At 48.6% G+C, this 19,091-nt stretch overlaps 1 protein-coding gene across 1 annotated transcript in view; it reads right to left on the reverse strand.

Moving 5' to 3' along the window:
* Window positions 1-1,972: 1,972 nt before the first annotated feature.
* The window catches only part of BCORL1 (BCL6 corepressor like 1), a 76,111-nt gene continuing 58,992 nt past the window's right edge, over window positions 1,973-19,091 (reverse strand). Inside the window, exons 11-13 of the mRNA XM_017507522.2 lie at window positions 9,540-9,617; window positions 8,259-8,415; window positions 1,973-4,014 (exon numbers count right to left, since the gene is read on the reverse strand). Of these exons, the coding sequence (XP_017363011.1) occupies window positions 3,732-4,014; window positions 8,259-8,415; window positions 9,540-9,617 (518 nt within the window). The 3' untranslated portion in view covers window positions 1,973-3,731. The remainder of the gene's footprint in view (window positions 4,015-8,258; window positions 8,416-9,539; window positions 9,618-19,091) is intronic.

A 19,091-nucleotide genomic window follows, 5' to 3' on the forward strand; every position in this document is an offset into this window, starting at 1 on the left:
CTACCCCATTCACCACCGCCCCCACACGCCAAATAGGGATGCAGAGAGGGTCCTTCCTCCCACCAAGACTTGAACAGAGCCTCTCTTTCAAGCTCCAAGAACATTCTGATAAGACCCTCATTAATCATAGGCTCGTGAACTCGGCATGAAGAGGGAACTAATTTTGGCTAAACAGATCTTTTTGGCCCTCAGTGTGATGCTCTGTCAGTAGGTGGGTACACTGGCCTCCATTTGGCTGATGGAGCAATGAAGGCTGGGAAAGATTAGGTTCCCACCCAAGGTCAGCCTCGGTAGTTAGGAGTAGCGCTGGCTCTTTCCCCTACACCATACTAAAAGGATTGGGAGATCATTTAGTAAGAGGCTACCAAGCCATTCTCACCCCAATCCTGACCAGGGATGTAGACTTAATGCTACGATCCCTACCTCCTGCCTTGACCTTTCCAACCTGGCAAAGGGCAGTGGGACTCCAGGTAAGCTGTGGGCAAAGAACCTAAAAGCAATACAAAAAAATCTGCTGTTTGGTTTTGCTTTTAACTCCCCTTCTTTGTCTCCAAGCCTCTGCTCAGATTGTCTCCTCAGTTCAAATACCTCTAATGCCTACATTTGTACTTTTTAATGTATCAACCAGGCATCACCTCTTCCAGGATGTGTGCCCAGGGCCCTTGCCCATCCCTCTGCGCTCCCGTAGCATCCTGGGCCTAGCGGAATCCTTATCCTCACTACATGGCTTTCACAACCTATTGATATGTCAGGTTTCTGGACCTGACTGCAAGTTCCGAGCAGAAGATCGACCTGAATTCAGAACCACTGTGGGCTTCTTTGGGAATCTGACAAAGATGGCTATTGCAAAGGGCCTTGGGATCAGAAAGTGGGGAGAGGAGGGCCAATGAGGAAGATTAATGCCATGGCTCAAAGAGGACGATGCTTGGACCTGGGTCAAGCCAAGCTTCTGAGGCTTGAGCAAAGACAGCAGCTTAGAGTTCACTCCTGGGGATGGCTGGAGTCCAGCCGGCCAGACGCACAGATCCCTTCGCCTCTACGCTCTCTGACAGGGCTCTCCAGACTCGAAAGCCACAGCAAGAGGCCCTAAGAGGATACAGCTTCAAAGGGCCTCATCCCAGGCCTCTCAAACATCCTCTTCCCCTCAGTTGCTGGTGCATTCTGGAACTAGCATTCACAAGAATCATAGCTTCTACCACTCTTTTTCAAAAGCGGGAGTAAAAACTGCAAAATCCAGGATGGGCATCTTGCCTTCATGGTCGCTCAGTGGCAGGAAAACAGCACCGTGGAAGGCCTGCACTGTGGGCGGGGAGCACTGGCACAACAGTGAGGGCAGTGATGAGGCCATGCAGCCAGATGCCACCTTGGCAGGGTGGCCCAGGGCAGGCAGGGGACTTCCTTAAGGAGGCTTATTCCCACAGCCACCAAAGAGAGGGCAGCTTCCTCCAATCCTGCTATTCCTATGGAAACAAGGACTGCCCAGGCACCCCCTTGGACCCCAAACCAAAGCAACAGGAGCCAGATGCTCCATTTGCCCCACTGGCCCCGCCCCTAGGATTTGCCCCTGCCTTTATTTTTCTTTCTAGATCGTGACCCAACATTCACTAGCCACTCCACCTTGCCTTCATTCATTGTACCCCTCCGGACCCACAGCTGCAAAGCAGGATGGTGGGGGGCGGGGTTCCCCATCACAATGCCCACCTTCTGAAACCACCACCAAGTCCCAAAGGGGAGGATAGAAAAAGAGACGGGAGACAGAAGCCCTGACACACAGTTTTCAGTATGCAAGTGTTTTTGACTCCACAGCCAGTTGCTTAAAATGAAACATGAAGGGTAGCCAGAATATACACCCAAATGCGAAAAAAGGAAAGGCAAACAGAACATGAAATAAACTACACAATACCAGGAACCCCAACAAAACCAACAAATCAAAATCCAAAACCCCTCAACTTTATATATATATGTGTGTGTATATATATATATATATATATATATATATATATGTATTTTTTTTTAAAGGGAAAACAACTGTTTAAAACCAACTGGGCAGTATGGTGGGGGTGGGGAAGCAGTCCTACAGAAGCGGGGGTGAGAACTCCCCCACCCCCTGGGAACAAAGAACAAACACAATACAAAGAAAATAACCACCAACGCTCCCGCAGGGCTCAGGAGCCTCCAGAGAACAGATTGTCCCATCCTCAAACTGGCTTTTTTTTTTCCTTTTTTTTTTTTAATCTTTTTTTTTTCCATTTTCTTTTTTGTTGTTGTTGTTTTAGCACCTGTACAATAAAACTGTACCATTTCCAACCAGAGCTGGCCATGGCGAGGCCCTCCTGCCTTTGAATGGTACATACTCTACAAGGATTGTTCGGAAAAATAGCAATTGGTAGAAAAATAAGAAGAGTGGGAGGGACAACACCACAGAGGGGGCGGGGACAGGGACGCAACCCAAGCTCCTCTCTCTATCACTGGACAAACCCAGCGCTGGAGCCCAGAGGCGAGGGGGAGGCCAGGTGGGGCCACCACTCAACCTCAGGTCCCCAGGCAGGAGAGGAGCAAGGGCTGGAGAACCCTTTCCTGCCCTTGCCTAGGAAACAGCTGACGCCTGGATTTCACATCTGGCAGTCAGTCTCAGAGCCCTCTGCAGATTCCCAAGGAGAATGGGGGTCTGAAGGAGGAGGAGTGGGGAGGAGAGGAAGGAAGGGGTGCTGCGAGTCTGGGAAGGGGCAGGGATCGGGGCCGAGGGCTGGGAGGTGAGAGGCTCAGTATCTCGAGACAGGGAGGCCAGAATGAGGTTGGGGGAGTGGGGGCACTGGGGAAAGGATGCAGGAACAAACTCGTATTGTGCACTCAGAGGGGGGCAGTGAAGAAGGCGTGAAGAGGGGCACCCTCACCCCTCAGATCCCTTCTCCACACCCCTTTATTAGAGTCACTTATTAAGCCCTGGCCCCACAATCCTCCCCTCCCTGTCAACACTAATCTCAAGATAGTGGGGCTGCTGCAAAGGGCGGAAGGGGGCGGGGGGGGGAGCACCAAAGCTTCAGGATTTACCCCCAAGCCCCCAGCCCTGGGCCGGCAGCAGCTAGCTTTGTTAGTCACAAGTTCATGTCCCCCGACCCCACCCCACCCCAGTGGGGGGAAAAACCACCTGGGAATAGCTTTGTCAGAGCTCATCAACAAAGAAAAAGAAAGGAGGTAAAGAAAGTCCCTCAGAACAACAAGTTGTCTCAAATCGTCACAGTGATACAGACTTCTCAGAAACCAATGAAACAGTACAAATTAAATACTAATCAAATAAATACTACAGAAGACAGAAGAACACAGGGGAATGGAGTTGGGGGGGGCGCTCAGCGATCGGGGATTTTCTCATTTCTCCTTGGGACAGGCCAAGGCCACCCAGGGCCCAGGTTTGGTCTTGGTCATATACAAGGAGGCCAGTCCCGGCGACACCTCCCACCACCCCTGGGACCTATTGTCCTCAGACATAGAGTTCAGCTTTCCACCCCCATCACCAACCACGACAATGACGACGACAGGGAGATGAGAACTAACTGTAACCAAAAAAACAAAAACAGTCCAGTCGCTAATGCTGGCATTGATAAGGCGGCTTCTTGTTGGTCCGTATTATTGCCTCATTCTGCAGTCTGGTGCTCGGTGGGGGAAAGACAAGGGAGGTGGGGGAAGGGTGAACTCGGAAGGAGAAAGAAGAAAAGGAGGGGCTGTTTTCCTGGTCAACTTTTGCAAGACTGGAATTCCACCTCGGACCCTAGGAGCCGAAGTAGGTCTGGCTCGTACCGAACCAGCTCCACAGTCTCAGAGGAGCCTGGGGGGGATCTGTCGTCCAAGCCTACAGGCCTCTCGGCAGGGGTCAGCAGCTGACTGGAGGCCACCTGCCGGTAGAACTCAGCCTTGGGCAAGGTGGCGATTTCAAAGTGCGGGAACCGGGCCTGAAAGATCCTCGAGGAAAGCTTCAGCCTCTTCAAGACATCGGAAAAGAGAAACCAGTTGCAGGGCCTGCAAAGGCAAGGATGGGAGTTATAGAAGGAGGCTGGGGGAGCAGTGGGGGCACCGACCCGGAACACCCTGCAAAACCCACGAAGGCTGCGCGGCCACCCTCATCTCCCATTATAACTCACTGCCAGTCTGGCTCCCCGGTCGCCTGCTAAACCACAGGCTCCTTGGGTATAGCTGAGGCAAATGTCTTCTGTCCCCTGCAGTGCCTGGCCCGGCTTTCAGCTAAACGGTGAGCACTCAATCCGTAACCGATCTCTTCCAAAATAACACAAGCAGGAGGGAAAGGAGCCTTCCAGAACCTCAGACTCTTAGTGGGCTTCCTGGGGACTTAGCCCGCACCCCTGTGACCTGGGATTGGCCATTTGCTGGGACTGGTCTTCCCCCACCCGGCACTCCCGCCCCTGCCAACCTCGGCTGGATTCCCTCTCCTGTTCTCACTCTCACTTCCCTGGCCTCCTTGTTCTCCAAGATCTTCCCCAGCAGAGGGGGAGCCGTGGAGAAAGGCCTAAACTGCGGGTAATCCAAAAGGCATTTCTCTTTGGCTCTGGAATGCATTAGACAAGTTTTTTCTCTAGCAGCAGCACCATCGTTTCTGCAGGGCCAGAGCTCACATTACAGTGAGTTGAGTCTGACTTTGCTGAGCACACCCGACTGGGTGGCAGCCTGGGGACAGCTGGGAGGGGTGCTGGAGGGGCCGGTCCCGGGCCAAATGCTTACATTGACTAATGCAGGAAGAAATGCTGCCTCTCCACGTTAGTGGTCCCAGTTCACAGAGTTTGCCCTCCTCATTATTCCACGACCCCAGCTCCAGCCTTTGCCACTTCTGGCCTGGGCTCCATCTTATCAGCCTCCTAACTGGTTTCCCTTTGCCAGGGGTCACTCTTCTGCACCCCTACTCACCCTCATTGGATCATCTGTTACCATTACAGTTTTCTACAAAGAAAGTCTGACCTTCCATTCCCTCCCTAAACAGCTTTCAATGGATCCCCAGTGCCTCCAGAAAAATTCCAAATTCTTTCGCATGATTTTTTTTTTCTTGAGATGGAGTCTCACTCTGTCACCCAGGCTAGAGTGCAGTGGCGAGATCTCAGCTCACTGCAATCTCTGCCTCCTGGATTCAAGCGATTCTCCTGTCTCAGCCTCCTGAGTAGCTAGAATTACAGGCACGCGCCACCACGCCTGGCTAATTTTTGTATTTTTAGTAGAGACGGGGTTATACCATGTTGGCCAGGTTGGTCTCAAACTCCTGACCTCAAGTGATCCACCCGCCTCAGCCTCCCAAAGTGCTGGGATTACAGGAGTGAGCCACCATGTCTGGCCACTACCATGATATTATATAAGACCTTCCAACTTCTTCAGCCCAATGTCCACTTAATCACACACACACACATACCCCACATTGTATCTCCCACCCCAGCAAGCACCAGTCACATGATAAAAGACTCCCCCTATTTTCTGAATTTGTATGTTTCCATGCCTTGCTCTCCATCTTTCTCTCCTTCCCTGCCCAGCTCAGGTAGATACCGTATCACCTGTGAAAACTTCCCCACTTGTAACTCATTGTTCCTCCATCTCCCATGGTCTCATGGCATTTGATTTACAACCCTATTGTAATATTATTAACAAAGCCCACTTCTGACAGTATTGCAAAAGAACCTTAAACTGTGGTTCACTCTGTGGCATGGCAATGGGGGCTCAGCGTGGACTGTAACTTTTTGCATTTGACACCCTTCTGAAAGTGTTGGAGTTTTTTTACAATAAATCTGTTTAGGACATTTTGTCTTTGATTAGGGTTAATTATATACTTGTTCATCTACTGCACTAGACAGTGAATTCTTCGAAGGCCAGAGCTGAGTTCTGGTCCCCAGGGTTTGACCTGGCACAGCTGTTGAAGACATGTTTATAGAATCAAATGTTCCATTCCAGCGCCTTAAACATCTAACCAGACCCACGATCCTTATCCCTAAAACGCAACATTTCTCCCAAATGACAGCAAGTTCTTATCTCACACGAATAGGAAATGGAGCGCTTTGGGTTAAGAAAAGGGGACTACAGATAGCACACACTTGGACCATCACTTCCAAAGAATGGGAAAAAGCCCTGAAAACATGCACACTAGTGATGAGAATTCATTTTTGTTTTGGTGATTCAGAAGGCCCCTCTGCACGCCATAGGGCCTCAGAGGCATCAGTCTACGCTAGCACCCCCACCCCCAACTTCTTCAAGAACAGACATTTTCACAGTGTGCTGCAGCTGTGGGGAAGGGCAGCTCTAGAAGGAGCGCTGGAGGATGTCATGTCAGGAAAACCAGGTTTGCTGGTACTGGGCTCTGGGCTAACCACGTGCCTGCCACCGGTTCACTGAGGGGCACGCAGCCCTTGGTGGCCTGTGTTCTGTCTGCACCTAATGCAGACTACCCTGGTCCTTTTACTGCCTGAAGCCCAAGATCCTGTTTCAGAGAGAGAGGTGCTGAATACATCGAAGGAATTAATTAACCGTGCAACACTATATCCCAGAGGCCCCGCCCTGCCCTCAGGGATCAGCTTATGCCCAGAAGAATAAGGACCAAAAGCCCCTGAAACTTGATCTCTACTAGTGCCATCATATACGCTATTTTTATTCTGATCAGGCCGTGTGTGTGTGTGTGTGTGTGTGTGTGTGTGTGTGTGTGGAGGGGGTTGGCGGGTGGGGGGGATGCAAAGAAACTGTGGTCTAATGGTTAAAGCCCTAAACAGAGGCTCTTACTTAAAGAGCTCCTAATCTATTGTCCATTCAGCTCCCTATCCTGTGCACATCATGCTGGTTCACTGGATTTATTTTATTTTATTTTATTTTTGAGATGGAGTCTTATTCTGTCACCCAGGCTAGAGTGCAGTGGGCAATATCAGCTCACTGCAACCTCCACCCCGCAGGGTCAGGTGATTCTTCTGCCTCAGCTTCCCAAGTAGCTGGGATCACAGGCGCCCGCCACCACGCTATTTTGCCATGTTGGCCAGGATGGTCTCGAGCTCCTGGGCTCAAGCCATCCACCCACCTCAGCCTCCCAAAGTGCTGAAATTACAGGCAAGAGCCACCGCGCCCGGCTGCTGGCTTACTGGTTTTTAACACGGAGTTGACATTTAAAAAATAGATATAAAAGAAAAATTATCCTTACAATTGTTTGCAAAAGTATTTGAAATACGTTAAGACACCAATCAGAGGGAAAAAATCATGGAGGCTAAGAACAAAAGGGCGATTCAGCCCGTGTTCTCAGCCAGCACTTCTACACGCTGACATGTGGGGAAATCCAACAAAAACCACGGCCCTGCTGGCTGCCGAACTCCCTCCAGGACCACTGAATAAACATTAAACTGAGTTCAATCTAATGTTAGTGTCAGGTACACAGTGTATTCTAGTCTCCTTAAACAGGTGATCACCAATATAATATGCTGTCATCTAGGCTGACAATGTTGGCACCACCACATTGCTAACATTATGGCATTGAGGGCTGGGCACGGTAGCTCGCACCTGTAATCCCACCACTTTGAGAGGGTGAGGCGGGTGGATCACAAGGTCAGGAGTTCGAGACCAGCCTGGCCAAGATAGTGAAACCCCGTCTCTACTAAAAATACAAAAATTAGCCAGGCATGGTGGCGGGTGCCTGTAATCCCAGCTAGTCGGGAGGCTGAGGCAGAGAACAGCTTGAACCCGGGAGGCAGAGGTTGCAGTGGACTGAGATCACGCCACTGCACTCCAGCCTGGACAACAGAGTGAGACTCTGCCTCAAAAAAAAAAAAAAAGTCCTCAGTAAACTACGGCACTGAGAAACTAGGCTGCGGATCACTGAAGGACCCTAGTGGCCCCATGGCTATGGCAACCACATGTCCCGGCTTTTCCAGCAGTCTCAATTGCAAATACTCTGTTTACCTCCAGAAACCACAAAAATGTTCCAGAGATTCTAGCAGTTCATCCACCCAGGTATCTCTCAGATCATCGCTTATACCCAGTAACAGTAGAAAAAAGCCTTCGGAGAGAGAATCTAGTTTTGGGGTGCAGGAAATACAGCTAGTCAATGTCCACGGAGCCTGCAGCCTCTAATTTGAACAGAACTACTCTGGGCTAAAAGGGCAGGCTAGCCTTTGTCATGTGTGATGGCGCTTGTTCGCCAGGTCTTCACTTCCTTCAGAACTCCACCTTCCCAGTGAGGGCGTCCACTGTTGCCAGGACCCTGGCGTTCAGTCACCGTGGGTCTCTCGGACACTTACCCGCGGGACACTGACACTTGGAGGTTGTAGCAAGGGAGAAGAGGCTTGTCTGAGAGTTCGAACATGAATTCGTCCTCTTCCATCGGATCGTCTCCTTCTTGATCAGAGCTCCCAGGAGGATTATGTAGCAGGTCACAGGCAAACCCGTCTTTTTCCTCTGTAAGGGGAGCACATAGAGAATTAGGACTCAGATATATGCACAAAACCGAAGAAAAGAAATGTACCAAGCAGATAAAGGGGCATGGAGGGGGTAGTTGGGAGATAAATGACAAGGCCACAGGCCCCTAGTCAGGGACAAGGTTTGCCGGTCCCATGGCTCACATCCTTGGGAAGGCACATGAAAGTTGTGGTCCTGAAAGAAATCTTCTGTGGCCATTCTGTGGCCAGAGATTTATTATATTTCTCCCCACTCCAACTGGCAAAAGCAAGGTGACGTCAAGGATGACCTGATCAGCTGTTGGAGATGGAAGCCTGATGAAGATATTATCAGCAGACAAGGGCAAGGTAAAAACACGTCATTCTCTAGCTGTAGATTTCCCAAGCTGCCTCACTGCCTGGGGGGCTCCCAAGAAGCCCAGAGAGGGCTCAGCCGGTTCCCTTCCCCAGCCCACATTCTGGGTGTGGCCAGTTACACTCCATCCCAACTTTCTCCCCTCCAGCTTCCCCCAAGGGTAGGAGTGGGTGCTTCCTTTCATCTTCAGCCCCCTAGCCCAAAGGGCAAATGCTAGATGACCACCATGGACAAAGACGTGCTGATCTTCCAAGAGAGGAAAGCCATGGCCAGAAGGCTAAGGGCTCCGAAGACAGTAGCTATTTGGAAAACTGTGTGTGCATCCTGGGGGCAGGGTAGGGAGAGAATGGGAGCTGTCAGGTGAGGGGTGGGGTCCCTCTTGAGTTTGAGCAATATTGGAAGATGTGACAATGCTCATAGGGCTTCTGGCAGGGTTAAGACAAAGCCAGGGAGAAGAAAGGGACCTTGGAAGAAAGAGAATTGTTTAAATGTCCAGGGTGGGGAGCGGTAGAGGGCTAATGAGGAATGGCTGTGTCCAAATCAGTGGCGTATTTCCTGGTTTAGGCAAATGACTTCTGCATCTGCCGGGAAAGACGGGGTTAGGATCGGGGTCGGGTTGGGTCTGAAAGGGTCTGTAAGCCATTAAAAGGGGAAGAAGGGATACCGCCACAGGGTTACTCCTGTCCTTGAGAAGACCTGGTGAAACCCGAGCCAAATCCCACATCTTTGTGCCACAGCTGAGGGTGGGAAGGATCCCACTTCAAACTTACCCAACACAGAACTGCTGTAAAAATCCCAGGATACACCGGGATCACCCTCTGCTCGGCCCTGAAGATCTGAGAGGTGATCTGAAGAAAGAAGAGCAGGCGATGAGAGCAGGAGGGGAAGATGGAGAAGGAATCTCCAAATGAAGTCCATGCACACAGGGCGAAGGGAACGGGAGAAGGGAAGGAAGGACTACGAGAGAGGCCAGGAGTGACCAGAGAGACACACACTTCCTGTTCTTAGTCAGAGACTACAAACAAAGGGACAGGAGACCAATCTAACCCATTGACTGCCTGGTGTTTGGCCCAGTGCTTTAAAAGAAAAAAAAAAATCTCAACACGCTTCCAACATTTTATTTTATTTTTCAGTCAGGGTCTTGCTCTGCCGCACAGACTGGAGTACAGTGCCATGATCATAGCTCACAGCACCTTGAATTCCTGGGCTCAAGTGATCCTCCCACCTCAGCCTCCTGAGTAACTGAGATTGCAGGGGCGCACCACCACACCTGGCTAATCCTTTTTTCTTTATTTCTTCCATTTTTGTAGAGGATGAGATTTCACCATGTTGCCCAGGCTGATCACAAACCCCTGAGCTCAAGCGATCCTCCCACCTTGGCCTCCCAAAGTGCTGGGATTACAGACATAAGCCACCCCGCCCAGCCTGACTTCCAACATTTTTAAATTGGGCAATTTCACTTAAAAATCCAGACTTCCCAATATTTTTGTGAAAAAAAAAAAAAAAAATCTGATCTGGCAACACTGTGTCCAAATTCCTGCACGTCAACAGCTGGCTAGAGGGAACAGCGACACATGCGGGCTCCAATTCGCCACTCCCCACCCACCCAGCCTTCTTCTCCCTTTTAAGCCTAAAGGCATTTATTTAGGTTTGGGACTTCCATTTTACATGGTGCAGAGCTTTACTCTACGAGCAGACTCTTAGACCTATCCCAGGATTTTAATTCCCTATTGCTCACAATGTTCATTTATCGAATCACAATCTCTCCAATTTGTAGTAATATAAATATGCATAAGTCCTTCTGTTTCATCTTTGAAAACATGAGAAAAGCAGCAAGGTTTATCCTCATAAAATCCTTTTGTTTCCACTCCTAGGTATATGCCCCTGAAGAACTGAAAACAGGTGTTCAAATAAAAACATACACGAGGCCGGGGACAGTGGCTCACGCCTGTAATCCCAGCACTTTGGGATGCCGAGGCGGCGGACCACTTGAGGTCAGGAGTTTGAGACCAGCCATGGCCAACATGGCAAAACTAAAAACATAAAAATTAGTCAGGTGTGGTGGCGCACACCTGTAGTTCTAGCTACTCAGGAGGCTGGGGCAGGAGAATCGCTTGAACCTGGGAGGTGGACGGTTCACTGAGCCAAGATCATGCCACTGTACTCCAGCCTGGGCAACAGAGTGAGACTCTGTCTCAAAACAAAAAGAAAATAAAATGCATATCAACAGGAAGAAAAAAAAACTTATACATGAATGTTCACAGCAACTCTACTCACAAAAGCCAAAAGATGGAGACAATCCAAATGTCCATCAACTGATGAAATCTGTGATGGAAATATACAATGGTTCAGCTGCTGTGGAAAAGTTTGGTCATTCCTCAAAAGGTAAAGCACAGCATTACCATATGACCTAGCAATCTCACTCCTGGGTATATACCCAAAGGAACTAAAAACAGGTTGTCAGACAAGTACCTGTCTGTGTGCACATTCACAGAAGTTCTATTCATGGCAGCCAAAAGGTGGACACAGCTCAAACATCCATCAATGGGTGAATGGATTAACAGACAAAATGTGGTATATCCATACAGTGGAATATTATTCAGCCTTTAAAAGAGATTCTGACACACACTACCTGTGTGGATGCTACATGATACAAGCCAGACACCAAAGGTCCCATATTGTATGATTCAATCAAGATGAAATGTCCAGAAAAGGCAAACCCATAGAGACAGAAAGCAGATTGGTGGTTGTCATGGCCTGGGGGGAGGGGGAAGGAGGAGTGAATGCTTAATGGGGACGGAATTTTCCTTTAAAATGATGACAAAGTTCTGAAACTAGATAGTGGCGGTGGTTGCACAACATTGTGAATGCACTTACAGCCACTTAATTGTACACTTTAAAATGGTTAAAATAGTATACTTTGGGTTCTGTATATCTGACCACAATAAAACAGTTTTAACAATCTTTTGTTTACTTGCTCTACAGACAGACATCAGGCCACCCCTTAGCCTCCTCATTTCCTAGCTAGGCACTATCTAGTAGAATTATTTCACCTCTTAGTCCTACCTGGACACAAAGCAGGTCCAGTGGCTTTCACAAGAAATCCCACTGTATCATCTGTGGCTCAGCCAATATGCCACCCAGTACAACTGGTGAGCTGACTTAGTTGTGTATGACTGCCACCAGCCTTCAGGTGACACCTGGGCAACCAGAGAGGAGAGAGTCCAAAGGGCACAGGTGAGGTGAGGGTGCCCCCTGAAAAGCAAATTCCAGGAGGAAGTTGGTGGTCAACTGAAAGAAGCAGAGCTAGTTTCCCCCATTGGGAAGCACCACCATGACCCAATATCCCTTTGGGATCATCCTGTCAATAACAACACCTATTAGCATTGTGGGCTACTGAAATAACTCATTTCTTTAGCAACCTTCTAGGTGATGAAGGGTTTCCCCAGAAGGAAACGGCAACCAGGGAGAAGCTTTCAGAGTCATGGCTGAGTAACCAGAGCGGGAAACCTCTAGTCACGTACATTAGATCTATGTACTCCCTGAAAAACGACTACAGTCCTGCTGCCAGCTCAGGTGCTCCTCTGTACCCCATGTCACTTGAGGGTTGGAAGTAGTTTCTTCCAGAAACATTTGTCAGTTACGTTGGTGCGCCTAGCCCTGTGTTAGGTGTCATGGGAGATTATGGAGTGAGAGCGTAAGTTCTAAAACGACAGGGACCATGCCCGTCCTGTTCACCATTGCCTCTGCCATACCTAAGCCCAGTGCCTGGCACATAGTAAGAGCTTAATAAATATATGGAGAAAAAGGGAGGGAGGAATTCCTACAAGGTGAGACTAGAGAGTGCGTGCTTAACCAACATGCTGAAACATATGCATTCAAATGACTGCTGTCCCCCTCCCCCACGAGAGGTCACACAAGGATTCCATCAGAGCAGCCCTGGCTCACCACATTCCTGGGGCTCCTCTCTGGGAACTGCCTTCAAAGCCTGGGGCACATTCCTCTAATTCTCTTCACTGACTACCAATCTTTGTCATTTGCAGGTGAATTTGCCTTTTTAAGATAGGCAAAAGTTAATTGGCACGAGCAAAGATGCTAAAGCTGAAACAGGCCCATGAGTGGCATGCAGGAGGAGCTCCAAGATTTGGTCGATGGTGCATTTCCATTTCCATTTCCTCATGGACGTTCACATACAGTCCGGATGAAGAGGGACCTTCCTTTCCCTTGATTCTCACCACCCCAGCCACGCTTTCAGCCCTTTTCTCTTATCCCTTCCTTGAAAAAGTACCCTAAATCCAGCAATTCCACTCCTAGGTATATGCCTAAAAGAACTGAAAATGGATACACTCAAACAAGTATTTGTACATGTGTGCTCACAGCAGGTCCATTCAAAACAGCCAAAAGGGGAACACAGCCCAAATGTCCATCAATGGATGGATAAACAAAATGGTGTCTATATCCACATAAGAGAATATTAGCCATAAAAAGGAATGAGGAATTGAAACCTGCTAATACGCGGCTAGACCTTGAAAACAGTATTCTACATGAAAGAAGTCAGACACAAAAGTCTCCATACTGTATGATTCCACTGATATGAAATGTCTAGGATGGGGAAATCCATAAAGACTGAGAGATTAGTGGTTGTGGGGTGCAGGGAGGAAGGGGGAATGGGGACCAGCTGCTTAATGGCTATTGGCTTTTATTTCAGGGTGATGAAAATGTTTGGGAGGCTGGGCGCGGGGGCTAATGCCTGTAATCCCGGCACTTTGGGAGGCTGAGGTGGGCAGATCACCTAAGGTCAGAATTTCGAGACCAGCCTGGCCAACATGGTGAAACCCTATCTCTACTAAAAATACAAAATTTAGCTAGGTGTGGTGGTGCACATCTGTAATCCCAGCCACTCGGGAGGTTGAGTCACGAGAATCGCTTAAACCTGGGAGGTGGAGGCATCAGTGAGCCAAAATTGTGCCACTATACCACTATACCACTATACCACTCCAGCCTGGGCAAGAAAGTGAGCAAGGCCATTGACTTGTGGCACAAACACTGTGGGACCCCGGTCCATTCCAGCTGAACGCAGCCGCTGGTTGTGGACCATCTGCCAGGCCCACCCTGAGCATTTGTGTTCTTTGCATGTGATCTGGGAAACTGATTGAATAATAGTTTTCTTGCTTTGGTGCTCAAAGTGATTTTTTTCCCCAATAAAATTATTTAATTGAAATACCTGGTGTGGCTGTGTTTGGGAGCAGCATCTTGAAGTTACATAGAAATGTAAAGTTCATCTCTCAATAGCATTTCAAAAGGGTTGTTAGACAATAGCTCCCCGATTTTAAAGTGGTTTTGTCAGGGTGAGTGGGTATGTTAACCAGCAGTGCATAACTAAGCTTGCCCTGCCTCTCTCTAACTGGCACCAAGCTAGCTACTTTTAAGGTCTGTTTCTAGAATAAGAGTGACTTCCTTTTGTTGACACCTCAGATTTGGCTTTTGTTGGTGCAGCACGTGTTTACATCTAAGCCAACTGCCTTCTGAGGCTTCATCTTGTTAAATAGGCTTTAAAAAATTCCTTACTCTTTTTTTCTCTTAGGGCCAGTTGGAATGAAACCATTATTGAACAAAGTGTGTTTGAATTGCTCCTAGGAGCAAGTACTTGTTTGGTAGTTTGCTGCACTCATGTTTTTTCTTGACAGGTCGTTAAAGGTGGGATGTTAGGGAGCATTGTGCCACACACTAAAGAAGTGAGAGAAATGGCTGGTGAAGGTGAACTGCTTATGACCCCTGGGCAACCTCATGCCACGTCATGGCCACTCTTCACTGGATAGTTCTCGGCCTTGGGAGTGGTGAGTGAAAGCGGACCCATTGTTTCACACTGGTTCTGCCTTCAGACCTGCAAGAGCTTGAGTGGTGAGTGGGATTCTCCACCCACCCCTTAAAGGAGGAGGGCAGTTATGAACTTACAGAGGTACAATTCTGAGAATTCAGGCCCTCCCTAATGTGTGAAATATCTGTTGAAAAAAAGTTCAGAGGAAGTGTGAGTTGTTGAAATCTGCTTCTGAATACTAACACATCCAATAGTATTTAATTTTTTTTTTTTTGTTTTTGAGTCGGAGTTTCGCTCTTGTTACCCAGGCTGGAGTGCAATGGCGTAATCTCGGCTCACCGCAACCTCCGCCTCCTGGGTTCAGGCAATTCTCCTGCCTCAGCCTCCCGAGTAGCTGGGACTACANTTGAAAAAAAAAAAAAAAAGAAAGAAGATGTTTTGAAACTAGATAGGGGTGGCTGCACAAAGTAGTGAATATACTAAATGTCACTGAATTATTTGCTTTGTTTTTATTGTTTTGAGAAAGTCTTGCTCTGTCACCTAGGCTGGAGTGCAATGGCACGAACACAACTCACTGAACCTCGACCTTCTAGACTCAAGAGATCCTTTTGCCTCAGCCCCCAAGGAGCAGGGACCCCAGGTGTGTGCCAACATGCCTGGCTAATTTTGGTTGTTGTTGTTGTAAAGATGAGGAATCACTTTGTTGCCCAAGATGGTCTTGAACTCCTGGGCTCAAGTGACCCACCCGCCTCGGCCTCGCAAAGTGCTGGGATTACAGGCATGAGCCAATGTGACCAGCCTAATTATTTGCTTTTCAATGGTTAATTTAATGTTTCATGTTTCATGATTTCATCTCGATAAATTATTTATTCAAAAAGCACCTGCAGAGGCTGGGTGCAGTGACTCACACTTGTAAGCCCTAGCACTTTGGGAGGCCAAGGCAGGCATATTGCTTGAGCTCAGGAGTTCAAGACCAGCCTGGGCAACATAGTAAAAACCTGTCTCTACAAAAAATATAAAAATTAATTTAGTGTGGTAATGTGTGCCTATAATCCCAGCTACTCGAGAGGCTGAGGCAGGAGGACTGCTTGAATCCGGGGGGTCAAGGCTTCAGTAAGCCCAGTTTGAACCACTGCACTCCAGCCTGGGTAACAAAGTGAGACCCTGTCAGTAAATAAATAAATAAATAGCACCCTCGGGCCTTGTAGTAAGAATATAGCCTCTCAGCTCAATTCAAGAGGCTGCCCCAGCAGTTTGTCTCTTTCTCAGGGTCTGAATCATACCCCTCCCCATCTCCTCTAACTCACCAGCTATGGGACACAAAAAGGCAAGAAAAACAAAAAAACAAGTGGTCTTCAACATGGGGTCATACGGCAGAGGTCTCTAGCAGGAACAAAAAAAGCTGTGACTAAGTGACCTCAAGTGGTAAACTGCTAACCCTTTCGTCGGTGGAAGGCAGAGCATCCTGATACTTCCTCTAATGTCCCGAACTAAACTGCATCAACTCCAGGCAAGCCCGACATTCTTTCCAACAGACGAGGAAAAACAAGTCTGTTTTCCTTCAGCCACCTTGGATATTGCTCTCTTCTTCAAAGGGACAAACGTATATCAGTCACATACCTGCCTGTAATTTGGCTGGAGGGGGAGGCCTTCCAAAGGCCTCTCAGGGAGTTTGGATGGCTCAGTACTCCAAGCTCAAGCATGAGGTAGAAAGGGTTCACTGTCTGGCCTCCTGTACCCAGGACAGCATGTGAAATCTAATAGGTGCTCACTAAATGGATGGATGAATAAAGGAGTGCCACTCCATCCTTCATAATCTCAGGAGAAATGGGCCTCACCTTAAGCCAACCCAATATAAGAAAATCTACATTTACAACCCAGATGGATTATCCATCTTCTGCTTTATAAAAGGACTCACTGCAGGATACCTGAAAATAGTGACATTTCTTTGTACTTAGAAAAGGATTTACTGTTGGGTGCAGTGGCTTATGCCTGTAGTCCCAGCACCTTGGGAGGCGGGGGCAGGCAGATCACCTGAGGTCAGGAGTTCAAGACCAGCCTGACCAACATGGTAAAACTCCATCTCTACTAAAAATACAAAATTAGTTGGGCGAGGTGGAGGGCACCTGTAATCCTAGCTACTTGGGAGGCTGAGGGAGAATCACTTGAACCCAGGAGGCAGAAGTTGGAGTGAGCCAAGATTGCGCCATCGCACTCCAGCCTGGACAACGAGAGTGAGAAAAGAGAAAAGAATTTGATTCCCCGACAACTTTCCCAGAACAGGGGCCTTTGTACAAAGCCAGGGGAGGTCTACATGAGGCATAACCCTGATGCTCATGCTCACCTTTTCCTCCCGCTGAAAATGGAGCCCTGTGCACCCTACTGGGATTCTCCTTCATATTCTGCCCAGTGGGACTCCACTAGGGGAGAATGAAGATGATTAATCGACAGAGGGTCTAATCAGGCAAATGCCTGGGGACAAAAAGCCAAAAGCATTTGTAAGACCCCAGCCAGATGGCAAGGTAAAAAAATGAAAATCAGAAGTCCATGTCAAGGTATCCAGGTGTAGGGGCTGAGGACGTAGAGCGGTGGAGGGAAATGCTGCCCCAGCCTCCCATTTCCATGCTCAGGTGATCCCTGCAGCCACCCTACCAGCCTACCCGGTGGTTCTTGGAGATTTGCCAGGGAGGCATGAAAAATGAGAGACAAACACTCAGCTCAAGGCATCCAAACAGCCCCTGAGGTTGGCTGCACAACATTAGGAATGTACTAAACAGGCCAGTCACAGTGGCTCATACGTGTAATCTCAGCACTTTGGGAGGCCGAGGTGGGCAGATCGCTTGAGGTCAGGAGTTGGAGACCAGCCTGGCCAACATAGTGAATCCCCATCTCTACTAAAAATACAAAAATGAGGCGGGCATGGTGGCGCACACTTATAGTCCCAGCTACTCAGGAGGCTGAGGCAGGAGAATCACTTAAACCTGGGAGGCAGAGGTTGCAGTGAGCTGAGATCGCACCACTGCACTCCAGCCTGGGTGACAGAGTGAGATTTGTCTCAGAAAAAAAAGAAAAAGGAATGCACTAAATAGCACTGAATTGTTCACTTTATTTTTTATTTATTTTAATTAATTAATGTTTTTGAGACAGAGTATCACTCTGTCACACAGGCTGGAGTGCAGTGGTGTGATCTTGGCTCACTACAAACTCTGCCTCCTGGGTTCAAGCGATTCTCTTGCCTCAGCCTCCCGAGTAGCTGGGATGACAGGCACACACCACCATGTCCAGCTAACTTTTGTATTTTTAGTAAAGACAGGGTTTCATCGTGTTGGTCAGGTTGGTCTTGAACTCCTGACCTCAGGTGATCCACCCGTCTTGGCCTCCCAAAGTGCTGGGATTACAGGCATGAGCCACCGTGCCTGGCCTGAATTGTTCACTTTAAAATGATTATGTTAGGTAAATTTTACCTCAATTATTTAAAAATTCCCTGAGGATTGTCCTCTCACATAGCCCGCAAACAGCCTTTGAGCCTAAGTGCCCCCTGCTGTGTGGGAGCCCGCTGACTCCTGCCAGTGCCTGCCTCCCTGGGGTGGTAGGCCAAGGTCCCAGACTGCCTTTGCATGGAAAAGAGCTGGCATGCTTTATAGCAACCCACCAGCTCCTGACTCCCATTATTAAGCCAGCTCCATGCCCATAAATTGAGCAACAGGCCTAAATGAAGACCGGGCATGGTGGCTCACACCTGTAATCCTAGCACTTTGGGAGACCAAGGCAGGAGGATAGCTTGAGAACAGAAGTTCCAGAACAGCCTGGGCAGCATAGCAGTACCCTGTATCTCTGCAAAAAGATAAACTACAAAATTAGCTGGGACCGGTGGCACATACCTGTGGTCCTAGCCACTTGGGAGGCTGAGGCAGGAGGATTGCCTAAGCTAGGAGTTTGAAACCGCCCTGAGCTATGATCATACCACTGTACTCCAGCCTAGGTGACAGAGTGAGACCCTGTCTCTAGTCAAATTTTAACAAATCTAAATAAAGGTGCTCAGTCAGGATAGCTAGGAAGTGCTGGAGTCTCTAGCCTGGGCAATACAGCAAGACTGTCTTACACACACACACACACACACACCCTGAAGTATTAGAGTTAAGAAACGTCTTCTCTGAATTCTGCAACATACACTGGCATTCAAGTTAGTTTCAAGAGGTGTCAGAAAGGGGGCTAGCAGAAGTTCGAGACCAGCCTGGCCAACATGGCGAAACCCTGTCTCTACTAAAAATTCAAACATTAGCCAGGCATGGTGGCAAATGCCTGTAATCCCAGCTACTCGGAAGGCTGAGGCAGGAGAATCACTTGAACCTGGGAGGCGGAGGCTGTAGTGAGCCTAGATCGCACCATTGCACTCCAGCCTGGGTGACAGAGTGAGACTCCATCTCCAAAAACAAAACAAAACCAAAAGCTGGCTAGTAGTTGGGATGAGGAGACAGAAAGATGAGAGAAACATGTTTATTTC

This window comes from Cebus imitator, unplaced genomic scaffold, assembly GCF_001604975.1.
Source record: "Cebus imitator isolate Cc_AM_T3 unplaced genomic scaffold, Cebus_imitator-1.0 Scaffold376, whole genome shotgun sequence".
NCBI lineage: Eukaryota > Metazoa > Chordata > Mammalia > Primates > Cebidae > Cebus > Cebus imitator.